The sequence below is a fragment of the Oncorhynchus mykiss genome, chromosome 4, assembly GCF_057628025.1.
Source record: "Oncorhynchus mykiss isolate SJ-2025 chromosome 4, ASM5762802v1, whole genome shotgun sequence".
Classification (NCBI taxonomy): Eukaryota; Metazoa; Chordata; class Actinopteri; order Salmoniformes; family Salmonidae; genus Oncorhynchus; species Oncorhynchus mykiss.
The window spans coordinates 78,992,134-79,014,771 of NC_143025.1; the positions used below are offsets into that span (position 1 = coordinate 78,992,134).

Consider the following 22,638-nt stretch of genomic DNA (forward strand, 5'->3'; position numbering starts at 1 on the left):
TGCAACAGCAGGAATGTTTATTCAGCGCTGTTTGAGTTGATGCATTACAGGATAAGAGCTCTGGGGAGATTAATATCAGTTTCAATGTTTTACATGGCAAATAAAAAATAAATAAAACACTACATATTAGCTGAAAAGGAATGCCTGGGGGTAGCATTCACAAGGACTACATAAAGAGAAACTTGACAGCCAAATATCAAAACTGAACTGCAATTTATCTGGTTGAAATGCAGTATACTTTCTTACTGACAGTTTCTATATAGAGCTCAAGAGTGTTAACATGACAAGCCTCAGTTCAGCTGGAAAACCGAGTCAAATCCACACTTCTGCCTCAAGGGGACAGTCAACACATGGCCACAACTCTGTTCAAGACCACCTTGTGTACAACGATCTGGACCCAGAACTTGCTCTCCCTGACCCCAGCACAGTACTCTCAATTCAAATGCTGACTACTGTACCAGTGCAATCCTTAGACAAAACATCTAGTTAGCAATAGAGTGAGCAGAATCTGGAACACAGTGTGGCAGGAGTCTTACAGAACAGGCACTTAAAGACTGATAGAACTAAAACCTCCACAATCCACAGCCATCTGGGGGTTAAGATGCTGGGTGCATCTCTAGTCTAAAGTGCCTCCCTCGCCTTACAGATGAGGGGAAGGGCATGAGTAGAGGAAACCGCAATAGACTATTGAGGCACACCCATAATGTCTGATATGTTCAAGTTACGTCTGGGGTGAGTTTGGGGTGAGTTTTAGTGGTGCCACTAAAATGGCACCACTTTCCTTATATAGTGCACTATTTTTGGTTTAGGGTGGCACTGCAGACGCAGACCAGGGGTAGACAATAGTGTCTAGTGGTTTATTTCTCTGTGGAGAAGGCTCTCTTCATGAGTGGTGGAGGGGTCTTCCCTGCATCATAGACTGATTCTGGCAGCGGGGAGCTGAGACAGCACCAGTCGGGGATACGGCCTGTCTGGTTGTAGTAGTCGCGCGACACAGAACGACTACCCAGGATGTCTTGCAGTGCTCCAAAGATCGCTCCTACACAGGGAGAGGAAAGCAGGAGACACAGGGTTATTCAAAGCTGGTGTATACCTACCTGCATTACCACCCCCAACTGATCCATACAGAGTCCAAGGACAAGGTTGGTTATCAGACTACTCTGTCTCTCACCTCCGAGCCATGCGGTGCAGTTGGGTTTGGCTGGAGGACTGTGCAGCCTGAAGCTCTTGGTGGCCAGGGCGTCGCGATACTTGGGTTTGTCCACCAGGAGGCGTATCTCAGCCAGGAGCCGGTGCAGGAAGCCAGGCAGCATGGCCGTGCCCCCAATAATGACCAGGTTTTCAGATAGCGCCTTACGAGTGTCAATGGGACACTGAGGGGGTTCATCAGATAGAAACACATCAGTATGTATCAATCTTTCGTATTTTCTCAAATGTACTTTTCACAAGATTAACTGTAAACTGGGCTTAAACTCCCAAGCTGCTTAAGACTGTCTATGGGACAGAAATAAGGATTTAATAAGACCAAAAAAAATAATAATAATGTGATCAGAAGAAATGTATCAGTCATTCAGATTTATTTCATTTACTAAATCAGTTGTACTTGTTAAGTGGTTCACAGCAACCGGTGCCAAGCAGAGGCGACAGAGGCAAGAAAAAACTCCTTAAGGACTGGGTGGGACGAAACCTGTTCAGCCACAGAAACCTATTTGTCCACAGTGCTGGTCTCTCAGGAGAGAAATCTCATTGACTGACCCTACACGGTAGAGAAGTGGACTGTTTACAAGCTTACTACACTGCCTGTCACACTTGTCCACAAAATACCAATGAGTGCTTATGGTACTGTGCTTACAGAGTGCAGCACAAGCACAAAGCATGCAAGAAGAGTCATGGAAGCTACTCTGCCTATTAAGATGAATGGTCTGTCATTGGTCTGATCCGACTCGTTGAGAAGTTGCCTAAACATCAGACTGTTCCCATGGATATCAGTCTGAAAAAAAAAATCGGGAAAAAATATGCAATAGCGTCTACAAAGCAGAATGTTGAATAAAATTATATTTACACTTACATTACCAGCTGTACATGCTGTTGGTCATTTTGGCGGTAGGAGGTGGAGATGGGGTATCCACAGGAAATTGTTTACCCGACTTTCTACGGAACCAGTAGGTTCTTTCACTTGTATATCCAATATGCTGACGCATTGCACATGATGCACAATAGCCGAATGCAGTCAACCGAAGCACTTTTTTGCTGTTACAATCAGCTGGAAGTGTTTGCCGTTCAGTTAGGCTCAACCATATGGTGCACATGTTTGTCACGTGCGAATTGCATCAGTATTGAAAATAAAAACAGAAATACAAACGATATACAGACCAGCATACTGAAGGTCGGGTTGATAATACTACTCTGTGGATATTTTGTCTCGCATTCCTACCTGCAAAAGGACCAACTACACAGACAACCAGTAAAGTATCATTTTATTCAGCATTCTGGCTTGTAGAGGTCGTGAGAGGAAACTTTCCTGATACAAATGCTAGTTTCTGCCCAAAGTAGAATTCTATGCAATTCAACATCGGGTCTTCAGGCAAATTGAGAAGGAACCGAGACGATTTCACCTCAGTGAACTGGAGAGTCCCGGGAGGCTGGGACTGTTGCTATGGTAACAGGGTTAAAGTCTCTCTTCGTACGTGTTGGTGAAATGTGTTCGTCATTACAAAATGGAAAAAGGAATTATGAAATAGCTGACGATTTTAATTAGAAGACGCAGATGTCTGATGAAAGGTCGTTGCGAACAACACATCGTCCAGTAATTACTGACGAAGTAACATGAATTCCGTACCCATTTTGGCAGCATCTCATCTCTTGCGGTTTGAGCAGAAAGAAACCCCAGATTAATACATGGTATTTTTCAATTATGAAAACAAATGTTACCTTGACCAGAGTGTCAAGCACTAGAGTGGCCACACTCTTCTCCTCATTGTCCTGCTCAAACAGCATCTCCATCACCGAGTCCCTTCAAAACACAACAACCCACACGTCACTCAGAGTCCCTACGATACAGAACCAACACATCAATCAAGAGTCCCTGCAATAAGTTGGCAAAAAGACAGTCTTGATTTCAATTCAATTTGATAAACGTTTTTGTGGCCCCAAGGAGCAATTGTAGGTTCATTATCCGCCCCTGAGAAGAGCATACAGACAGACATGATGAAAACCTTGCAGAGACAACCCAGATTCAATAATAGAAGAAGGTGACCCAGATATTAAAGAGGAGACACAGAACCAAATATCTAGGTTTGAAATGTTCTGGACATGAATGAAATGGACACAGATTACATCAGTAAACACAACCCTTTGGCTGTGTTTTGTAATTGTATCACATTTCAGCTGAGAAGATATATATAAAAAAAACAGCTACCTGATTGTTCCCTTGATATGCAGAATCTTCTCCCCATCCAATGGGTAATCAACATCAGGGGGTGGTGTTGGTCGCTATAAGGTGGAAGAACATGGATGCAAGAGTCTCAAATGCACTGGACTATAATACTCACCAAACTAACTTTAACAAATGGCATTTACTGGAAGAACACAGCAATAGCTACTGCTTGAATATACCAGACAATGCAAATATAGAAATGACTGACTGCCCAGTTGGGGGTTAAAGGTCACTGACCTCAGCCGTGCCCTCTAGGTTAAACTTGGCCTCCTGGATCTTCAGGCCTCTCTTTAGGTCACTGACAAAACAGGTCCTGACTGGACAAGAAACAACACAAACAAGAGGGTCTATGAGAGTATGCTACCGCCAACATACATGAATGGGGCGAAGATATCTTTTTAAAAATGACTTAGCTTTAGCTGCCTTTTGTAGCTAAATCCATTTACTTTAGCTGCTAAACTGGAATCCCAGCATTGTCTGTAATAAAGGCAATAAAAACAAGTGGTTTCTTTTGAACATACCCTTGATATCTTCCACAACTTCCTCTGGGATGGAGCCTGGGAACAAAATACAGGATGAAAAGTGAGATCTATTTACCAATGACCCACTTATCCTCCCTCACACTGAGCCCTTCCTTTCACGCCAATGCTTCTATTACTGTAATAAATGATTGTGTCTCATTGTAGTCAAATGGTGTGTGTCCGAGACAAGGAGAGGACACCAGAGGTGCACTCTTCGGTTGAGGAAGTATGGAGAAAGTAGATTATATCAAGTCTTGATAAGTTCAGAGCAGTTTACTTGTCCCAATTTTAATACATACTTTTTTTTTTGCTTCCCTTGGATACGTTTGCTACAGTTTAGTGTTTGCATTCACAACAGTCTCATGCCATTAATTACATAGTCAGTCATTTGACTGTAATAGTGCATTCAGTTGTGCCGTGGTACTGTAGTGGTGTGGTTCAGTAGTGCAGAGAGAGAGATGGTCTATAATATGCCTGTTTAAATGATTTATGCCCATCAGGCCTGCCTAGCCCTGCATCAGCAAGCTAGTGAGCTACTGCTGCTCTACATAGGAATTCACTCTCGGATCAGAAAAGAACAGTACTTCCAGGATACAGTACACAAGGAGAAAAATAACTCAAATAGGCCATGTGTGTGTGTGTATATATACATACACACATATATATAATTCAAAAAAGACGGAGCGGGTCCTTCCTTTCACATCAGGCTATAGCAACGACTTCTGAATACAAAATGTTGCATGATTGATTCACCCAGAGAGAGCAATTATAAATTCCTTCCTTCCTCTACATATAACAATAGAACACCAGCATCATTATGAAGCTAATTAGGAAAATCAATTAACAAGATTGCCAACAACAGCTATTCACAAAGCATGATATAGCCACAGCAAGAAAACAAGAGGATCCATGGGACGGCTGAGACAGTTTATACAATGACAAAGCACTGCTTGAGTTGTACGGTAAGTTACTTATGTTTTTGACAAGTAGGTTTCTGATGTCGGGGTCTTACCAATGACTGTAGGTAGACTCTGTCCAGTACTGGAGTCTGAGTCTACTGTACACTGTTCCACCAGGAGCCCATCCAACTCCCTGAGGGTTAGAACACACACAGCCACTTAGAACAAAGGGGGCAAGTACCCCTGAAAGCACACACATTGATACACTTGATTCTGTCAGTAGTCAAGAAACTGGGGCTTGAAACACACAGCTCTCAAGAAGTGAACAAAAGGTTGTTTCCCTGAAGTTCAGTACGTGACACAAGCAAAGTAGCACACACGGCAACATCTTTACATAATTACACCATCTCAAACACATGCACACGACTTACTTATGAATGGCCTTGCCACCCAAAGGCAGGGCTTCCCAGGCTGACAGGATGGGGATGCACTCATACACAGGCAGCACCAGTGTCTCAGTGTAGCCACAGTCCATCACCAGGCCTGAGTTGATGCCCAGAGACATGATGGACATGAGGTGACTGGGAGCAAACAGCACTGAGGGCACCTGGGAAACACAGAGGCATCCTCCTAAACATCCATTGCCTGATCTGAAAATATAAAATCCATGCCCTTTGTGTTCCAACTACTGTCAGGTGTGAGCACTATGGAGATGGCTCCATCTAGCCTCCCTATTGGCTTAGGGGAGCATTGCATTCACCATTTAGCTTACACCCATCTAGTTTGGGTTAGGAGAAGGGGATAGCATTTTAGTATCAGGTAAAGTGGTTCTACACATAAGAGGCTGAGTTTACAAAGGCAGCCCATTTCTGATATTTTTTCCAATAATTGGTTTTGACCAATCACATTAGATCTTTTCACATCAGATATTTTTCAGAGCTGATCTAATTGGTCAAAATAACAATTAGTGAAAAAAAGAGATCAGAATTGGGCTGCATGTGTAAATGCACCCATAGACATAGATCATTGGTCCAGCTGGTCTCAGTACCTCAAACTGTTTGAAGAAGACTTTGGTGAGGGTTTCTCTGAAGTGGGAGGGACAGAGGATGGACTCGATGATCAGCACTCTCCTGTCACGGGGGTTCACCAGCAGATGCCTGGGCAGGACAGAAAGGTAGTAGACAGACATTCAATCATTAATTTTATTATGGCCTGGGGTGCATCTCCAAAATGGCTGACTCCCATGGTTGCTTTAATGTTATTGCCACTGATGTGTCAGTCACTACACACACTACTAGCTTTGTCAAAAGCTCCTTACCTGAAGTAGAGCGTGTGGATGAACTCCTTGAGGTTGGAGTAGAGTTCCTCTGTGTTGATGTTGTACTGAACCACTTTGATAGACTGTGAGAAAAGACACACCGACAGAAATGGTTATAGATGAGGCTGTCCATTTCAATACTTTGAGTCGGTATTCATGTCATATGAAGGAATTCCCCTCAACCACGAGCACAAATTGGGGAAAAAAATATTATTATTTCCCATTGACCCCCATTGTAAAAGAGCCAACTTTGTCAATTATTTTATTATACAGAAATAACAAAACATGCCGAAAAGCTGCTGTGTTGTTCAGTGCCTTCGGAAAGCATTCAGACTTTTCCCACATTTTGTTACGTTTCAGCCTTTTTATAAAATGGATCAAATCAAATGAATTCATCAATCTACACACAATACACCATAATGACAAAGCGAAGAACAGGTTTTTAGAAATGTTTGCAAATGTATAAAAAAACTGAAATACTTTATTTACATAAGTATTCACACCCTTTGCTATGAGACTCGAAATTGAGCTCAGGTGCATCCTGTTTCCATTGATTATCCTTGAGATGTTTCTACAACATGGTGTCCACCTGTGGTAAATTCAAATGATTGGACATGATTTGAAAAGGCACACACACCTGTCTATATTAGGTCCCCACAGTTGACAGTGCATGTCAGAGCAGAAACCAAGCCATAAGGTTGAAGGAATTGTCCGTAGATCTTTGAGACAGGATTGTGTTGAGGCACAGATCTGGGGAAGGGTACCAAAAAATGTCTGCAGCATTGAAGGTCCTCAAGAACACAATGGCCGCCATCATTCTTATATGAAAGAAGATAGTGGTTCCTAAGACTCTTCCTAGAGCCAAACTGAGCAATTGGGCGAGAAGGGCCTTAGGGAGGTGACCAAGAACCCTAACAGCGTTCTAGAGTTCCTCTGTGGAGATGGGAGAAGCTTCCTGAAGGACAACCATCTCTGCAGCACTCCACCAATCAGGCCTTTATGGTTGAGTGGCCAGACGGAAGCCACTAGTCAGTAAAAGGCACATGACAGCCTGCTTGGAGTTTGCCAAAAGGCACCTAAAGACTCTGACCATGAGAAACAAGATTCTCTGGTCTTACGAAAACAACAAATTCTTTGGCATGAATGCCAAGTATCACATCTGGAGGAAACCTGGCACTATCCCTACAGTGAAGCATGGTGGTTGCAGCATCCTGCTGTGGGGATGTTTTTCAGCGGCAGGGACTGGGAGACTAGTCAGAATCGAGGAAAAGATTAACAGAGCAAAATACAGAGAGATCCTTGATGAAAACCTGCTCAGGACCTCAGATTGGAGGCGACGGTTCCAACAGGACAACGATCCTAAGCACACAGCCGAGACAACACAGGAGTGGCTTCGGGACAAGTCTCCGAATGTCCTTGAGTGGCCCAGCCAGAGCCTGGACTTGAACCAAATTAGCAATCATTTCTAAAAATGTTTTGCTTTGTCATTATGGATGATTGATTGAGGAAAATAAACAATTTAATACATTTTAGAATAAGGCTGTAACGTAACAGTGCGAAATTATGGGGACCCGGTGTCCAAGTAGGCTACACACAGTTATGTGTGTGCAAACATTTAATCACAGGTAAGACATTCAACTTGTGTAGTAAGGTCTAACTCCACTCACTACTTGTAGCATTATAGCCGGTTTGTTTGGGTTGTTGGTCTTGGCTATCTTAATGATGTTCTGATTGGTAGCTAGCTAACTTTCAAGTGGCTAATCTACATGAAGAGGCATGAGGGAAGCCCTACAATATTAGGTTTTTCTAAGTAGTGAGAATACTTTTCAACATTGCCTGCCACCAAGAAATCTTTAGACATGTTGTACTTTCCTTTAATGTAGTTTTGTAATGGACTTAAACAAGCAGACAATAAGAAAATGTTGCTTGAAAAATGTCAAGTTTTTGCTATGAGCCAATGGGGTAATCAAGGTAACCATGGGTTGTTTTACCCACAGGCAGCACTGATGCGCGTAACGATGGTGACAGGAGGTGTGCGTAATGATTAGCAGCCTGGCGCCCTCAAGCGCAAGAAAGGGGGAGCGCGAGCAGACGTGACAGAGTTTGTCCAGTCTGTGGCTTCAGGTTCATACAATGGTGCTTGGAGAGCAGGCCAGCAGCGGAGAATATCCTCTCTACACTGGCAAAGCCACTGGGGATGCTAAACACCCCTTTGGCCACTCTTGCCAGGTAGAGATGCAGACTTATTTTTATTTGTCTATAGGCAGGCCTAAAGGTTTTTAGGCAAAATAATCCAATCAAAACGGAGAGCTCCTTGAACGTGGGAATATTCCAGGCCTATTGGGATCAAAATCAATGATGGCCTATTGTATACAGATAACAGAACAAAAATGAATGAAACTTTTAAGAGATCAGATTTTCTGTTTATTAATAATTTGCTATAATGACAGTTATCTACAGCAGCACAGAAGTAGACTAAAAATGCATGCTGGGCTGGGCATGGCATGAGCTAGTGAAGTGAGCGCTACTGGGGCAAAATTGGAGCGGGTGAGAAGGCCGACGCTCAGCTTTTGGGAATCTTGTGCCGCGCTCCAATCAAATTGGGATCGCTCTGCTCCGCTCACATATTCTGGACCATACTGCCTGTCCAAAGTTAAAATGGAACTGACAGCATTTTAGCAACATTAAATCTTATTAAAATCTGTCATTCAAGGCAGCATGACACCTTAAAAAAATGTAAATAAAAAAAAATGATTCTGACAAGCGACCGCTTAGATATGCCCGTTTTGGGAATGTTTGGGAATGATGTATTAGGCATTTGTGAAAGCAGCCATGCGTTTGGACAATTAATAGACCCTGCACTAAATTAAAACATCCGTCTCGTCCAGGACCAGACTCTACGCAGACTGGTGCACCATAGGCAGTCAAAGCTACAGTAGGCCTTTACGCAAAAGTCATTTGCCACACAAGCCTGCCATCATTCACTTCGAACTAGATGTTTGCAGGCAGTTCTAACAGCGCGACTTCAGATCAGTAGAATGCATTCGCCAAAAGCCACAATGCACCCAAATGGTTTTCTGCAAGTATGTAAATACCACAGGAGTTCTATTACATTTGGAAACTTTACAGTCCTATTGATCAAACAACCATGAAAATGTAGGCTCTCTCCCTCAGTTATGCACACCAACAACTAATGCTAGCCAGAGCAAGATGAGCTAAAATCTATCGAAGGCACATTAAATAAACCCTCTCAACTTTTACTGCTAGTTGGCCGTGAAAATTGCACTGATAAACGATGGGGAATTGCAGCCTACTCGTCCTTCTGCAGCTGCCTTGTCCCAACCAAGCACACAAGTTAATTGGCTAAAGTTGGCTATCTAGCTACTTCCAGACACAAATGAGAGAACGCCACACTGACCATTTTACTTGACCTAGCAGAGCTGATGACAGTGTTTTCATGTTAGGCTGAGAGAGGGTCTCATGTCAGATGATGTGGAAACAATATGGCAACAGGTTCATGTGCCTCACCTAAAGCCTATTCTCGTAGGAAGTTGCTATAGACCACCAAGTGCTACAAGTCAGTATTTGGACTTGGTGTGTGAAATGTTGGATAATGTTTGTGATATCATAAGAGAGGTATATTTTCTGGGTGTCCTAAATATTGACTGGTTGTCATCAAGCTGTCCACTCAAAAATAATCTCCAATCGCTAACCAGACTGCAATCTGGTTCAAGTCATCAGTCAACCTACCTAAATCATCCATGTGCATTGATCAGGTCTTTACTAATGTTGCAGAAATCTGCTCTAAAGTTGTATCCACACCCATCGGATGTAGTGATCATAATATAATAGCCATATCTAAAAAACAAAGTTCCAAAGACGAGACCTAAAATTGTGTATAAACAATTATACAAGAGGATTTTCAATGATTCCTATGTGGAAGATGTGAAATATATTTGTTGGTCTGATTTGTGTAATGAGGAACATTTGGACACTGCACTTGAAGAATTTATGAAACTGCTTCTTCTGGTTACTGATAGGCTCCCATCAACAAACTGACTGTTAGAACTGCCAAATCCCCATGGATAGATGATGAATTGAAAAACTGTATGGCGGAGAGGGATGAGGCAAAGGGAATAGCAGATAAGTCTGACAACACAGCAGACTTGAAAACATACAGTAAATTGAGAAATCACGTAACTAAATTAAACAAAAATAAACTATACTATGGAACACAGATAAATGATATAAAGTATGATAGTAAGAAGCTCTGGAGTACTGTAAATTAAATTCTAGGCAAAAAAAAGCAAACAACTGCATCCTGCATTGAGGCAGATCAAATCAAATGTATTTATATAGCCCTTCGTACATCAGCTGATGTCACAAAGTGCTGTACAGAAACCCAGTCTAAAACCCCAAACAGAAAGCAATGCAGGTGTTGAAGCACAAGCAGATGGCTTGTTCATAACAAAACCCTTTAATCACTTTAATAACTTTTTTGTTGACAATATTAGTGGACTTAGGTATGACATTCAAACAACAAATGCTGAGCCTTCATTTTATGCATAATGGCCCAAATAATGAAAGACAAGCACTGTAGTTTGGAGTTCCACAATGTGGGTGTGGAAGAGGTGAAAAATTGTTGCTATATATAAATAAGGACAAACCACCTGGTACCGACAACCTGGATGGTAAATTGCTGAGGTTGGTAGCGGAATACATTGGGACTCCTGTTTGCCACATCTTCAATTTAAGCCTAAAATAAGTGTGTGCCCTTGAATAGCAGCGCACCCTTTAATGGTTAATGGAACTGACACAAATGACTGATTTCCTGAAAGAAATTGATAGTAAAAATGTTGTGGGAGCTGTTTTGTTAGACTACAGTGCAGCTTTTGATGTCATTGATAATAACCTATTGCTGACTTTTTTTTTTGCTGTTATGGATTTGGATCCTCTACCTTATTATGGATTGAGAGTTACCCATCTATCTATCTAGGGGTTTTCGTGAACGGAAGCCTCCCTCATGCAAATTCAGTTGAATGTGTGTACCGCAGGGCAGCCGGATAGGACCATTATTGTTTTCTGTTTTTACAAATGACCTTCCACTGACCTTGAATAAAGCCTGTATGTCTATGTACGCTGACAACTCATTGGCTGCAAAAGTAAAATGAATAACTGAGATACTTAACATAAAGCTTCAGTCAGTTTTAGAATGGGTAACTAGCAATAGGCTGGTGCTAAATATTTTAACTAAAAGCATCATTTGTGTGACAAATCACTCGCTCAACGCTAAACCTTGTTTAGATCTATTATTGAAAAATGTGGCTATTGAGCAAGTTGAGGAGATTAAACTGTAACCCTAGATAGCAAGCTGTCATGGTAAAAACATATAGACTCAAATGGTAGCTAAAACAGGAGGAGGTCTGTCCATGATAGGGCGTTGCTCAGTCGACCAGACAGGTCCTACAGGATCTAGCTTTGTCGTAACTGGACTACTGCCCAGCTGTGTGGTCATGTGAGGCAAAGTAGGACATAGGTCAATTGCAGTTGGTCTAGAACAGTGGTTCCAAAACCTTTTATAGTCCCGTACCCCTTCAAATATTCAACCTCCAGCTGCGTACCCCCTCTAGCATCAGGGTCACCGCACTCTCAAATGTTGTTTTTTGCCATCATTGTAAGCCTGCCACACACACACTATACGATACATTTATTAAACATAAGAATGAGTGTGAGTTTGTCACAACCCTGCTCGTGGGAAATGACAAAGAGCTCTTATAGGACCAGGGCACAAATAATAATAATCAATAATGTTGCTCTATATTTATCCAGCCTACATTTAAACCTTATTTGTTCATCAAAAATTGTGAATAATTCACCACAGATTAATGAGAAGGGTGTGCTTGAAAGGATGCACATAACTCTGTATTGGAGAGAGTCTCTGTCTTAAATCATTTTCCACACACAGTCTGTGCATGTATTTAGTTGTCATGCTTATGAGGGCTGAGAATCCACTCTCATATAGGTACATGGTTGCAAAGGGCATCAGTGTCTTAACAGCCGACTTGCCAAGGCAGGATACTCTAATCACAGCCCAATCCAGAAATCTGGCAGTGGCTTCTGATTAAATTCAATTTTCACAGAACCACTTGCTGCAATTTTGATGAGGCTCTCTTGTTCAGATATCAATTAGTGGACTGGAGGCAGGGCATGATGGGGATAACGAATCCAGTTGTTTGTGTCATCCGTTTCGGGAAAGTACCTGGCTCATTCCAAGATGGCGTAGCAGTCAGAGGTCTTTGTCTTTGTCCTGTCGTTTCCCTTGTGTATATCTTTTTCTTCGCATATCTTTTAGAAATATTTTCCTAAACCTCAACTTCTAAATACTCTCCTGCAACCCACCTCACCCAATGTGGCATGGATCTGTTTTTTTTCTGAAGTATTTCTATTTACTTCGGATCTGGAATCCCTCAACTGAAGCTAGCCAGCTAACTAGCTACCAGCTATCAGTCAGCAAACCACTGCTAGCGGTCATCAGCTAACCTTGAGCTCAGAAAACTCTCGCCAGTTCATACAACGTGACTCAAACCAGAGCATAACGGACCTATTTTTTTCTCTCCATATCCCCGGATTCCTACTTCAAACTCTGAACATTTTCATTTGGATCTTTGCAACTAGCTAACCTCAATCCCAGGTGACTACTCCTGGCTAGCGTTTCCATCCCGGAGCAAGCACCAATTAGCCTGAAGCTAGCCCGGCTAGGGCTCCTGGGCTACCACCGAAGCCAACTCCTGGTCTACAATCTCCGGACCCCTTCTACTGCCGGTACGGGGGCATGGAACCCCGCCGATCCTCTACGACTGGAATACCGACATAATCTGCCCGAGGATTCCAACAGGCCTCTCAGGCGCGACGTCCGCTGAAGGCCCATTCTGCTATCTGCGGCCAGCTAGCTACCTAGAGCAACTTGGAACCCTACTAATCCACGACTGGTCTATCAACGTCACCGCACGAAGAGGCAAAAACAGACTTACCTCCATCGCAACGTCCCCCAAAGGCCATTCTGCTAACTTGCTAGCCCCGGTCTGCTAACTGCTAGCTTGCTAGCCCTGGTCTGCTAACTGCTAGCCCTGGTCTGGCAACTGCTAGCTTGCTAGTCCCGGACTACTAACGGATAGCATGTTAGCCCCGGCCTGCTAACTGTCTGAATCGCCGTGTTGAATCTATGCTATCGTGCCCAGAAACCTGCTCCTTTAACTTTCTGTTCCGAACGTGCTAGACGGCCAGTTCGTATAGCCTTTAGCCGTACCCTTATCCTACTTCTCCTCTGGTGATGTAGAGGTTAATCCAGGTCCTGCAGTGCCTAGCTCCACTCCCACTCCACAGGTGCTCTCATTTATTGACTTCTGTAACCGCAAAAGTCTTGGTTTCATTCATGTTAACATTAGAAGCCTACTCCCTAAGTTTGTTTTACTCACTGCTTTAGCACACTCTGCCAACCCGGATGTCTTAGCCGTGTCTGAATCCTGGCATAGGAAAACCACCAAAAACCCTGAAATTTCCATCCCTAACTAACATTTTCCGCCAAGATAGAGCTGCCAAAGGGGGTGGTATTGCAATCTACTGCAAAGACAGCCTGCAGAGTTCTGTCTTACTATCCAGGTCTGTATCCAAACAATTCAAGCTTCTCCTTCTAAAAATTCACCTTTCCAGAAACAAGTCTCTCACCATTGTCGCTTGCCATGGACAACCCTCTGTCCCCAGCTGTGCCTCGACACCATATGTGAATTGATTTCCCCCCCATCTGTCTTCTGTGCTCGTGCTACTAGGTGACCTAAACTGGGACATGCTTAACACCCCGGACATCCTACAATCTAAGCTTGATGCCCTCAATCTCACACAAATGATCAATGAACCTACCAGGTACAACACCAAATCCGTAAACACGGGCACCCACATAGAGATCATCCTAACTAACACGCCCTCCAAATACACCTCTGCTGTTTTCAATCAAGATCTCAGCGATCACTGCCTCATTGCCTGCATCAGTAATGGGTCTGCGATCAAACGACCACCCCTCATCACTGTCAAACGCTCCCTAAAACACTTCTGCGAGCAGGCCGTTCTAAATCGACCTGGCTGGGGTATCCTGGAATGACATTGACCTCATCTCGTCAGTAGAGGATGCCTGGTTATTCTTTAAAAGTGCCTTCCTCGCCATCTTAAATAAGCATGCCCCATTCCAAAAAATTAGAACTAGGAATAGATATGGTCCTTGGTTCACTCCAGACCTGTCTGCCCTGGAAGAGCACAAAAACATCCTGTGGCGTTCTGCATTAGCATCGAATAGCCCCGTGATATGCAACTTTTCAGGGAAGTTAGGAACAAATATACACAGGCAGTTAGGAAAAGTAAGGATAGCTTTTTCAAACAAAAATTTGCATCCTGTAGTACAAACTCAAAAAAGTTCTGGGACACTGTAAAGTCCATGGAGAATATGAGCACCTACTCCCAGCTGCCCACTGCTCTGAGGCTAGGAAACACTGTTACCACTGATAAATCCACTATAATTGAGAATTTCAATAAGCATTTCTCTACGGCTGGCCATGCTTTCCACCTGGCTGGCCACCTTGCTACCCCTAGCCCTATCCCGGTCAACTGATGTTCTGAAAGAGCTGCAAAATCTGGACCCCTACAAATCAGCCGGGCTAGACAATCTGGATCCTCTCTTTCTAAAATTATCTGCCGAAATTGTTGGAACCCCTATTACTAGCCTGTTCAACCTCTCTTTCGTATCGTCTGAGATTCCCAAAGATTGGAAAGCTGTCGCGGTCATCCCCCTCTTCAAAGGGGGTGACACTCTAGACCCAAACTGCTACAGACCTATATCTATCCTACCCTGTCTTTCTAAGGTCTTCGAAAGCCAAGTCAACAAACAGATTACCGACCATTTCGAATCCCACCGTAACTTCTCCGCTATGCAATCTGGTTTCAGAGCTGGTCATGGGTGCACCTCAGCCACGCTCAAGGTCCTAAACGATATCATAACCGCCATCGATAAGAGACACTACTGTGCAGCCATATTCATCAACCTGGCCAAGGCTTTCGACGCTGTCAATCACCACATTCTTATTGGCAGACACGACAGCCTTGGTTTCTCAAATGATTGCCTTGCGTGGTTTACCAACTACTTCTCTGATAGAGTTCAGTGTGTCAAATCGGAGGGCCTGTTGTCCGGACCTCTGGCAGTCTCTATGGGGGTGCCACAGGGTTCAATTCTCAGGCCGACTCGCTTCTCTGTATACATCAATGATGTCGCTCTTGCTGCTGGCGATTCTCTGATCCACCTCTATGCAGACGACACCATTCTGTATACTTCTGGCCCCTTTGGACACTGTGTTAACTAACCTCTAGACAAGCTTCAATGCCATTACAACTCTCCTTCCGTGGCCTCCAACTGCTCTTAAATGCAAGTAAAACTAAATTCATGCTATTCAATCGATCACTGCCCGCACCTGCCCGCCCGTCCAGCATCACTATTCTGACTTAGAATAAATGGACAACTACAAATACCAAGGTGTCTGGTTAGACTGTAAACTCTCCTTCCAGACTCACATTAAGCATCTCCAATCCAAAATTAAATCTAGAATCGGCTTCCTATATCGCAACAAAGCATCCTTCACTCATGCTGCCAAACATACCCTCGTAAAACTGACCATCCTACCGAGCCTCGACTTCGGCGATGTCATCTATAAAATAGCCTCCAACACTCTACTCAACAAATTGGATGCAGTCTATCACAGTGCCATCCATTTTGTCACCAAAGCCCCATACACTACCCACCACTGCGACCTGTACGCTCTCGTTGGTTGGCCCTCACGTCATACTCATCGCCAAACCCATTGGCTCCAGGTTATCTACAAGTCTCTGCTAGGTAAAGTCCCGCCTTATCTCAGCTCACTGGTCACCATAGCAGCACCCACTCGTAGGACGTGCTCCAGCAGGTATATCTCACTGGTCACCCCCAAAGCCAATTCCTCCTTTGGTCGCCTTTCCTTCCAGTTCTCTGCTGCCATTGACTGAAACAAACTACAAAAATCACTGAAGCTGGAGACTCATATCTCCCTCACTAGCTTTAAGCACCAGCTGTCAGAGCAGCTCACAGATCACTGCACCTGTACATAGCCCCATCTGTAAACAGCCCATCTATCTACCTCATCCCCATACAGTATTTATTTATCTTGCTCCTTTGCACCCCAGTATCTCTACTTGCACATGCATCTTCTGCACATCTACCATTCCAGTGTTTAATTGCTATATTGTAATTACTTTGCCACCATGACCTATTCATTGCCGTAGCTCCCTTATCTTACCTCATTTGCACTCACTGTATATAGACTTTTTGTTTTCTTTTTTCTACTGTATTATTAACTGTATGTTTTGTTTATTCCATGTGTAACTCTGTGTTGTTGTATGTGTCGAATTGCTTTGCTTTATCTTGGCCAGGTCGCAGTTGCAAATGAGAACTTCTCAACTAGCCTACCTGGTTAAATAAAGGTGTTCTCAACTAGCCTACCTGGTTAAATAAAGGTGAAATAAAAATAAAAAATAGTAATTGGGCACCCAACTCACTCAGGTGCTTCGCTATATCACATTTGACATTGTCTGTAAGCTTGAGTTCATTTGCACAAAAAAAAGAATATACATGATGGAAAGACCTGTGTGTTGTCCGTCTTAATGCATACAGAAGAGCTCCTCAATTTTGTCCCACACATTGAATATAGTTTGGGAGAGTCCCTGTAATCCTAGATTCCGATCATTCAGGCGAGAAAAAACATCACCCAGATAGGCCAGTCGTGTGAGAAACTCGTCATCATGCAAGCGGTCAGACAAGTGAAAATTATGGTCAGTAAAGATAACTTTAAGCTCGTCTCTCAATAAAAATAAAAAAAAACGTGTCAATACTTTGCCCCTTGATAACCAGTGTACTTCTGTATGTTGTAAAAGGGTTACATGGTCGCTGTCCACATCATTGCATAGTGCAGAAAATACACAAGTTCAGGGGCCTTGCTTTAACAAAGTTAACCATTTTCACTGTAGTGACCAAAACGTTTTTCAAGCTGTCAGGCATTCCCATGGCAGCAAGAGCTTCTCGGTGGATGCTGCAGTGTACCCAAGTGGCGTCGGGAGCAACTGCTTGCATGCACGTTACCACTCCACTATGTCTCCCTGTCATAGCTTTTGCGCCATCAGTACAGATACCAACACATCTTTACCACCAAAGTCCATCTGGTGTCACAAAGCTGTCCAGTACTTTAAAAATATCCTCTCCTGTTGTCCTGACTTCCAGTGGTTTGCAGAAGTGGATATCTTCCTTAATTGACCCCCCCATAAACGTAACAGACATATACCAGGAGCTGTGCCAGGCCTGCTACGTCCGTTGACTCATCCAGCTGTAACGCATAGAATTCACTGGCTTGTATGCAAAGCAGAAATCGTTTCAAAACATCTCCTGCCATGTCACTGATGCGTCGTGAAACAGTGTTGTTTGATGAAGGCATTCGTTTTTTGGGCCTTTTCCCCCAGGATTGTCCCAGCAATATCCGCAGCAGCATGGATAATTAAGTCCTCCACAATAGTATGGGACTTGACTGTCCTAGCCACTCGGTAGCTCACCATATAAGACGCTTTTAGCCCCTTCTTATTAATGGTATCGGTTGCTTTTATACATGTCTTAGTACTCGAAAGTCATCTTAATTCTTGCTCAAAAAATCCTGTGGCCAATTTTCCAAATTGGCATGTTTTGTTTCTAAATGTCTGCACAAGAGTGAAGGTTTCATCGAGTTGTGAGATAGTACTTTTGCACATATAACACACTGTGGCTGAGGAAAGGCACTACTCCCAATATAAGTGAACCCCAAATCAATATAGTTCTCATCATATTTGCGCCTCTTCGATGGTTCAATGTCCCTGTATTTTATTTTGCTGCTTTCCCGGGTAAGGGGGCAGTAGCTCTTCGGCTGCATCAGATTCACAACTGTCAGTGTCCATGCTAGCTGGGCTAACAACAAATATAGAATTACTGATGCTAGCATTGGATGTGCTCGTGGAAGCAGAACAATTTGTGTCGTCAACAGGTGCAGTACTGCTGGTAATAGCAGTACTTAAAAAAATAAAAAAAAACATTTATCAATTTTCGAGCAAACGGAATGAGCAGCAGCTACATTTGTCTACATACGGACCGTTAGTGGAATTACCGCGAGAGAGTAACGGTTGAGGTGATTGGATGTTAATTATTTGACTAGGCTACCTGTATTTGACATTGTGTTGTTATTTCGCTGAACACTAGATGGTTTAATTTTCTTTTTGGCAGTGAAATGAGGCTACTTAGGTGAGAGAAAAAAACTCACCCAAATGTATAGCCCCTTGGAAATTATAAATGTACTGTGTGAAAATGTGGGAGAAAATTAATATATATATATTAGCAATAAAACCAGTTAAAAAAACCCAGATAAAATAGCACCTTACTGCACAAAGGGGACTGTGAAGAGACACATCCATTTTATATATATATATATATATATATATATATATATATATATATATATATATATATATATATATATATATATATATATATATATATATATATATATTGTATTGTAATTTGCACTGTACTATGCATTAGACCTAGATATTGTGTGTATGTACTGATATGTAGGCTGTGTGACATTATAAAATGTATTTCAGTCCTTGACTACTAATGTTCCCTACTATGTATTATGGCATGTTTCGTGTGGACCCCAGGAAGAGTAGCTGTTGCAAAAGCATCAGCTATGGGGACCCTAAAAAATACTAAATCTAGAGCGTTCGTGACTCAGCAGATGTTGCATGTTTGTAAATTAAACAGCTATTCTGCACTCTGGCACACAGGTGAGAGTGCTCTGAAATTGGAGTAGCTAGCCAGAGTGAATTTGTGAACGCAAGAGATATGATAACTGTATAATACAGTCGTTCAGGTTCTTGCTAGCTAACAAAATGACACCTGCATCTCTAGCTGTGTATAGCCACCGAAAAACAATGAGTGTGAGAAGTCACTCACCCACCCCTCCAATGACATAATATCCTCCTAGCAGCAAGCTAGCTAGCTTTGCCATTATACTGATCATTGCCATTGCTAGTTTGATTGTATTGACATTCCCAGTCTTAGTTACATTCGCCCATTTTTGTCAAAAATATTGAGTAATTGAAACAGAATCAGTGCACTCTGGGTGGAGGCAGCAAACAATGTACAAGGCCAGCTGGGATTGACAACCTGATAACCGGACCACCAAGTAATGTATTGGTGAATTATATTAATCATGCACTGAACTGCGTCCATCTAATCTATTCTGCCAACAATGCCTCAGTGTTCGTCATGGAAAAACCTTTTATAATGTTGGTTTTGTAGCATAATCTGTGAATTTGATATATTTGACTGATATTATGATTGTCTGTTTGTTTCATATCTGAAAAGTAGTTAAAACGCTGTCAGTTCCACTTTAAAGAGCACTAGTCATTATTTTTCTCTCTCTCTCACACACACACACACACACACACACACACACACACACACACACACACACAGAGAGAAGAGACAGTCGATTTCAATAATGCCTGTCCATAAATTAAAGATCACTTGTCATTCATTAATTCGCTCACTAACTCACTCACCTGCTGTTGTCCCGGCTTCTGTATTTCACTAGGAATGATGAACCTGGGCCCCGTTTCTCCAGCAAAGCCACACCTGCATCATCATACAAAACCATTTAGTTTGTGATGAGTGAAATCATTGACACTTGTCAGACAGTACTCAATGCCAATGAATGTATATTTAATGAGTAAAGGGCCTTAGTGTGTCCCAATGTGTGTCTGATTCTCATATGATCTTCCCCAGCCCAGGCACTAGACTGCTGCTGTTCCATACATCGCTAGCTAGCTAACATTAGCCATCTAGCTTTCGTTAATATCGCTAGCCCTTTTTCAGAAAAACACATATTTAACACATTGTGACCAACTATAACGTGCTTTAAACATTGGATAGTCGGTTTATATTTGCTTAAATCTCTGATGTTCAGTACTTAACATGTGTGACTGGTAGTTGCCAATGTTGTTAGCATGTAAACGTTAGCTCTGCTAGCTAACGACATATCTAGCTAGTTAAATACTTACTTTGTGTAGGCTGCTCCTAAATCAATGACGACTGCAGTTTTTTCCCCTCCACTCCCCAACCCTTCAAACAAGGGCATTTTATATTTTATATTTACTTAATCGTTTCCAATATACAACATGCAAACGCAAATAAATTATTTCCTGCTGGGTTTGGCAGGGTCCTTTCTTTCAGTTTGAGGAATAACGTCTGGGGAACTCGCCTGATTAAAAATAGTTTGTCCCTGCTGTAAAATAGTTTCTGATAATATACTTGTATGTTATTAATCAAACGCAAAATAAAAATACATCACGGTCTATACTAGTCATATCCAAACATTTATAGAAGTCATTTTTACACACCAAATATGGACTGAGAATTTGAACGATCTATAAAGAACATGAAATTGTTTGGGCAATATTTTATGCAATCAATTTCATGTTCTTATAGATCGTTGAAGAGTAGACATGAAAGGATGAAAGGAGAGAAATTCGGCGTTTGGAGCTGTCCATTCAGCACCGCCTCGGGAAAAACTAAATCTGAGGTTCAAATAGAATTTGAAAACATTTCCCCACACTAAAACAATGGCCTGTTATGCAACGCATTGGACATAAAATATTACTGAATGTTCTTCATAAATCATATCTCTACACGCGCTCAATCACAGAGCAGATCGAGGCACTCTGCCAGTTGAGGCGCGCGCATGCACACGCACTCCGAAGCGTAGCCTACATTGTGTGATCAGCACATTAATAAAGACTAGGCTATTCCTTAAGCTTGCTTCCGGATCGATATTGGCAGCTTATTGATATGATATTGGTACAGTTGTAATATACACCCGTTATTTAAAGGAAAGGCTGGGGAGAAATATATACCGCCCTGTGCAATGAGGTGAACATCATTCCCGTCTACGACTCCGGCAGGTAAGGACAATGCATTATACAGTGCATCTTTTTTGAATGACTTTTCATCTAACATAACCCATTTGTTTAAAATGTAAAACATGATATATTGATAGAACAATATGGTTCATGACAGGCTTCTAAGATGAGAAGCACCGTCTCTACTGTAGCCTATGTGGCATAGTCACACACGCACATATGAATACACGGATTTGAATGCACTAGAAGACTAGGCTACTTAGATCTCTTGGCATTGAATCTGTACACTAAAGCGGTTTATGCCTGCGCCACAGCGGCGTGGCGTGGTGTGGGTCTGGATGATGATGTTTGTTTACCGGATGGAGGTCTATTTGAATCCTCATAATTGGTTCATAACTGGTATTGTGGGTGTCAAGCAGCAGGCGGCTCTCTTGGCTCTTGTTGTGTACATTGATTAGCGATGGTCAGCTGGGGTCGGTAGTGTTTGTTAGAGTAAGAAGGTGCGTTTGTGTATGTGTGTGTGTGTGTACAATGCACTAACTGGAAGTCGCTCTGGATAAGCACACATCTTACTAAAATGTAAAATGTGTGTGTGTGTGCGTGTGTGTCAGGGTTTGACGTTGATGTCTGTGAAATGCCTGTCTGACGTCTGACACCAACCTGCTCTCAGAGCCTTTTGTATTATTGTGTACGTAAATCAGACACTCCATTTAGTATGAAATGTTATGTTTTGTATGGTATGTATTCATTTTTGGATGGCTGTAATCCATTTAGTATATGTTACAAATTACAAGTCATATGATATGTTAGGAATATGCTAGGTGGCTAACATTAGCTAGACTAGGGGTTGGGGTTAAGGCTTAGTGTTAAACTTAGGGTTAGGAGTTAGGTTAAGGTTACGGTTAGGGGAAGGGTTAGCTAAAACGGTTACATTTAGGGGAAAGGTTAGCTAACATGCTAAGTAGTTGCAAAGTAGCTAAAAAGTAGTAAGTTGTGCTAATTGTGCTAATTGAAAATGTGCTAATTGTCTAAAATGCTGAAGTTGGCAGTGATGAGATTTGACACACAACCTTTTTGTTGCTAGACTTTTGGATTATAAGCCCACGCCCACTCCGACCAACCACCTTTCTTTAGTTTTTGCCTTAAGTAACTTTTTGTCTTTTGTAACCATACCAAACGTAACATATCATAGTAATTTGACTGAACTGGATTTACATTTACTTTGTTACGTCTAGTCTATGAGACCAGGCTGCTGACACACTGCAGCAACACAGGGAACCTGAGGGAAGCAGGGTGTCTTCCAGGCAACCCAATGGGAACAGAATTCTCTGTTTACAAGTCAACTCCATTTGCCAAGAAAAATGCCCCTTGCAGATTACCAGAGTATTTGTGCTTCCT

The 22,638-nt window shown here is 42.5% G+C and overlaps 2 protein-coding genes across 2 annotated transcripts in view; one reads left to right on the plus strand and one right to left on the minus strand.

Moving 5' to 3' along the window:
• Positions 1-21,048, minus strand: LOC110522464 (actin-related protein 10). The gene is made up of 12 exons (XM_021600885.3): positions 20,383-21,048; positions 19,885-19,957; positions 6,175-6,257; positions 5,905-6,013; positions 5,288-5,463; positions 4,970-5,049; positions 3,958-3,993; positions 3,674-3,753; positions 3,419-3,492; positions 2,932-3,013; positions 1,172-1,373; positions 1-1,039 (listed from the first exon to the last, which is right to left on the minus strand). The coding sequence occupies exons 1-12, from the start codon at positions 20,457-20,459 to the stop codon at positions 858-860; spliced, it is 1,254 nt and encodes a 417-aa protein (XP_021456560.1). The 5' UTR covers positions 20,460-21,048; the 3' UTR covers positions 1-857.
• LOC110522463 (uncharacterized) overlaps positions 21,001-22,638 on the plus strand; it is a 10,593-nt gene continuing 8,955 nt past the window's right edge. Inside the window, exon 1 of the mRNA XM_021600884.3 lies at positions 21,001-21,282. The gene's annotated coding sequence lies outside the window, so the exon portion shown is untranslated. The remainder of the gene's footprint in view (positions 21,283-22,638) is intronic.

Bases quoted from the DNA above. Each gene is read 5' to 3' on its own strand.
- LOC110522464 (XM_021600885.3), bottom strand. From the start codon at position 20,459: ATGCCCTTGTTTGAAGGGTTGGGGAGTGGAGGGGAAAAAACTGCAGTC. The intron at 6,014-6,174 runs GTAAGGAGCTTT...TGTCCTGCCCAG, and splicing joins ATCCACACGCTCTACTTCAG to GCATCTGCTGGTGAACCCCC. The intron at 5,464-5,904 runs GTACTGAGACCA...TGTGTTTCCCAG, and splicing joins TCTTCTTCAAACAGTTTGAG to GTGCCCTCAGTGCTGTTTGC.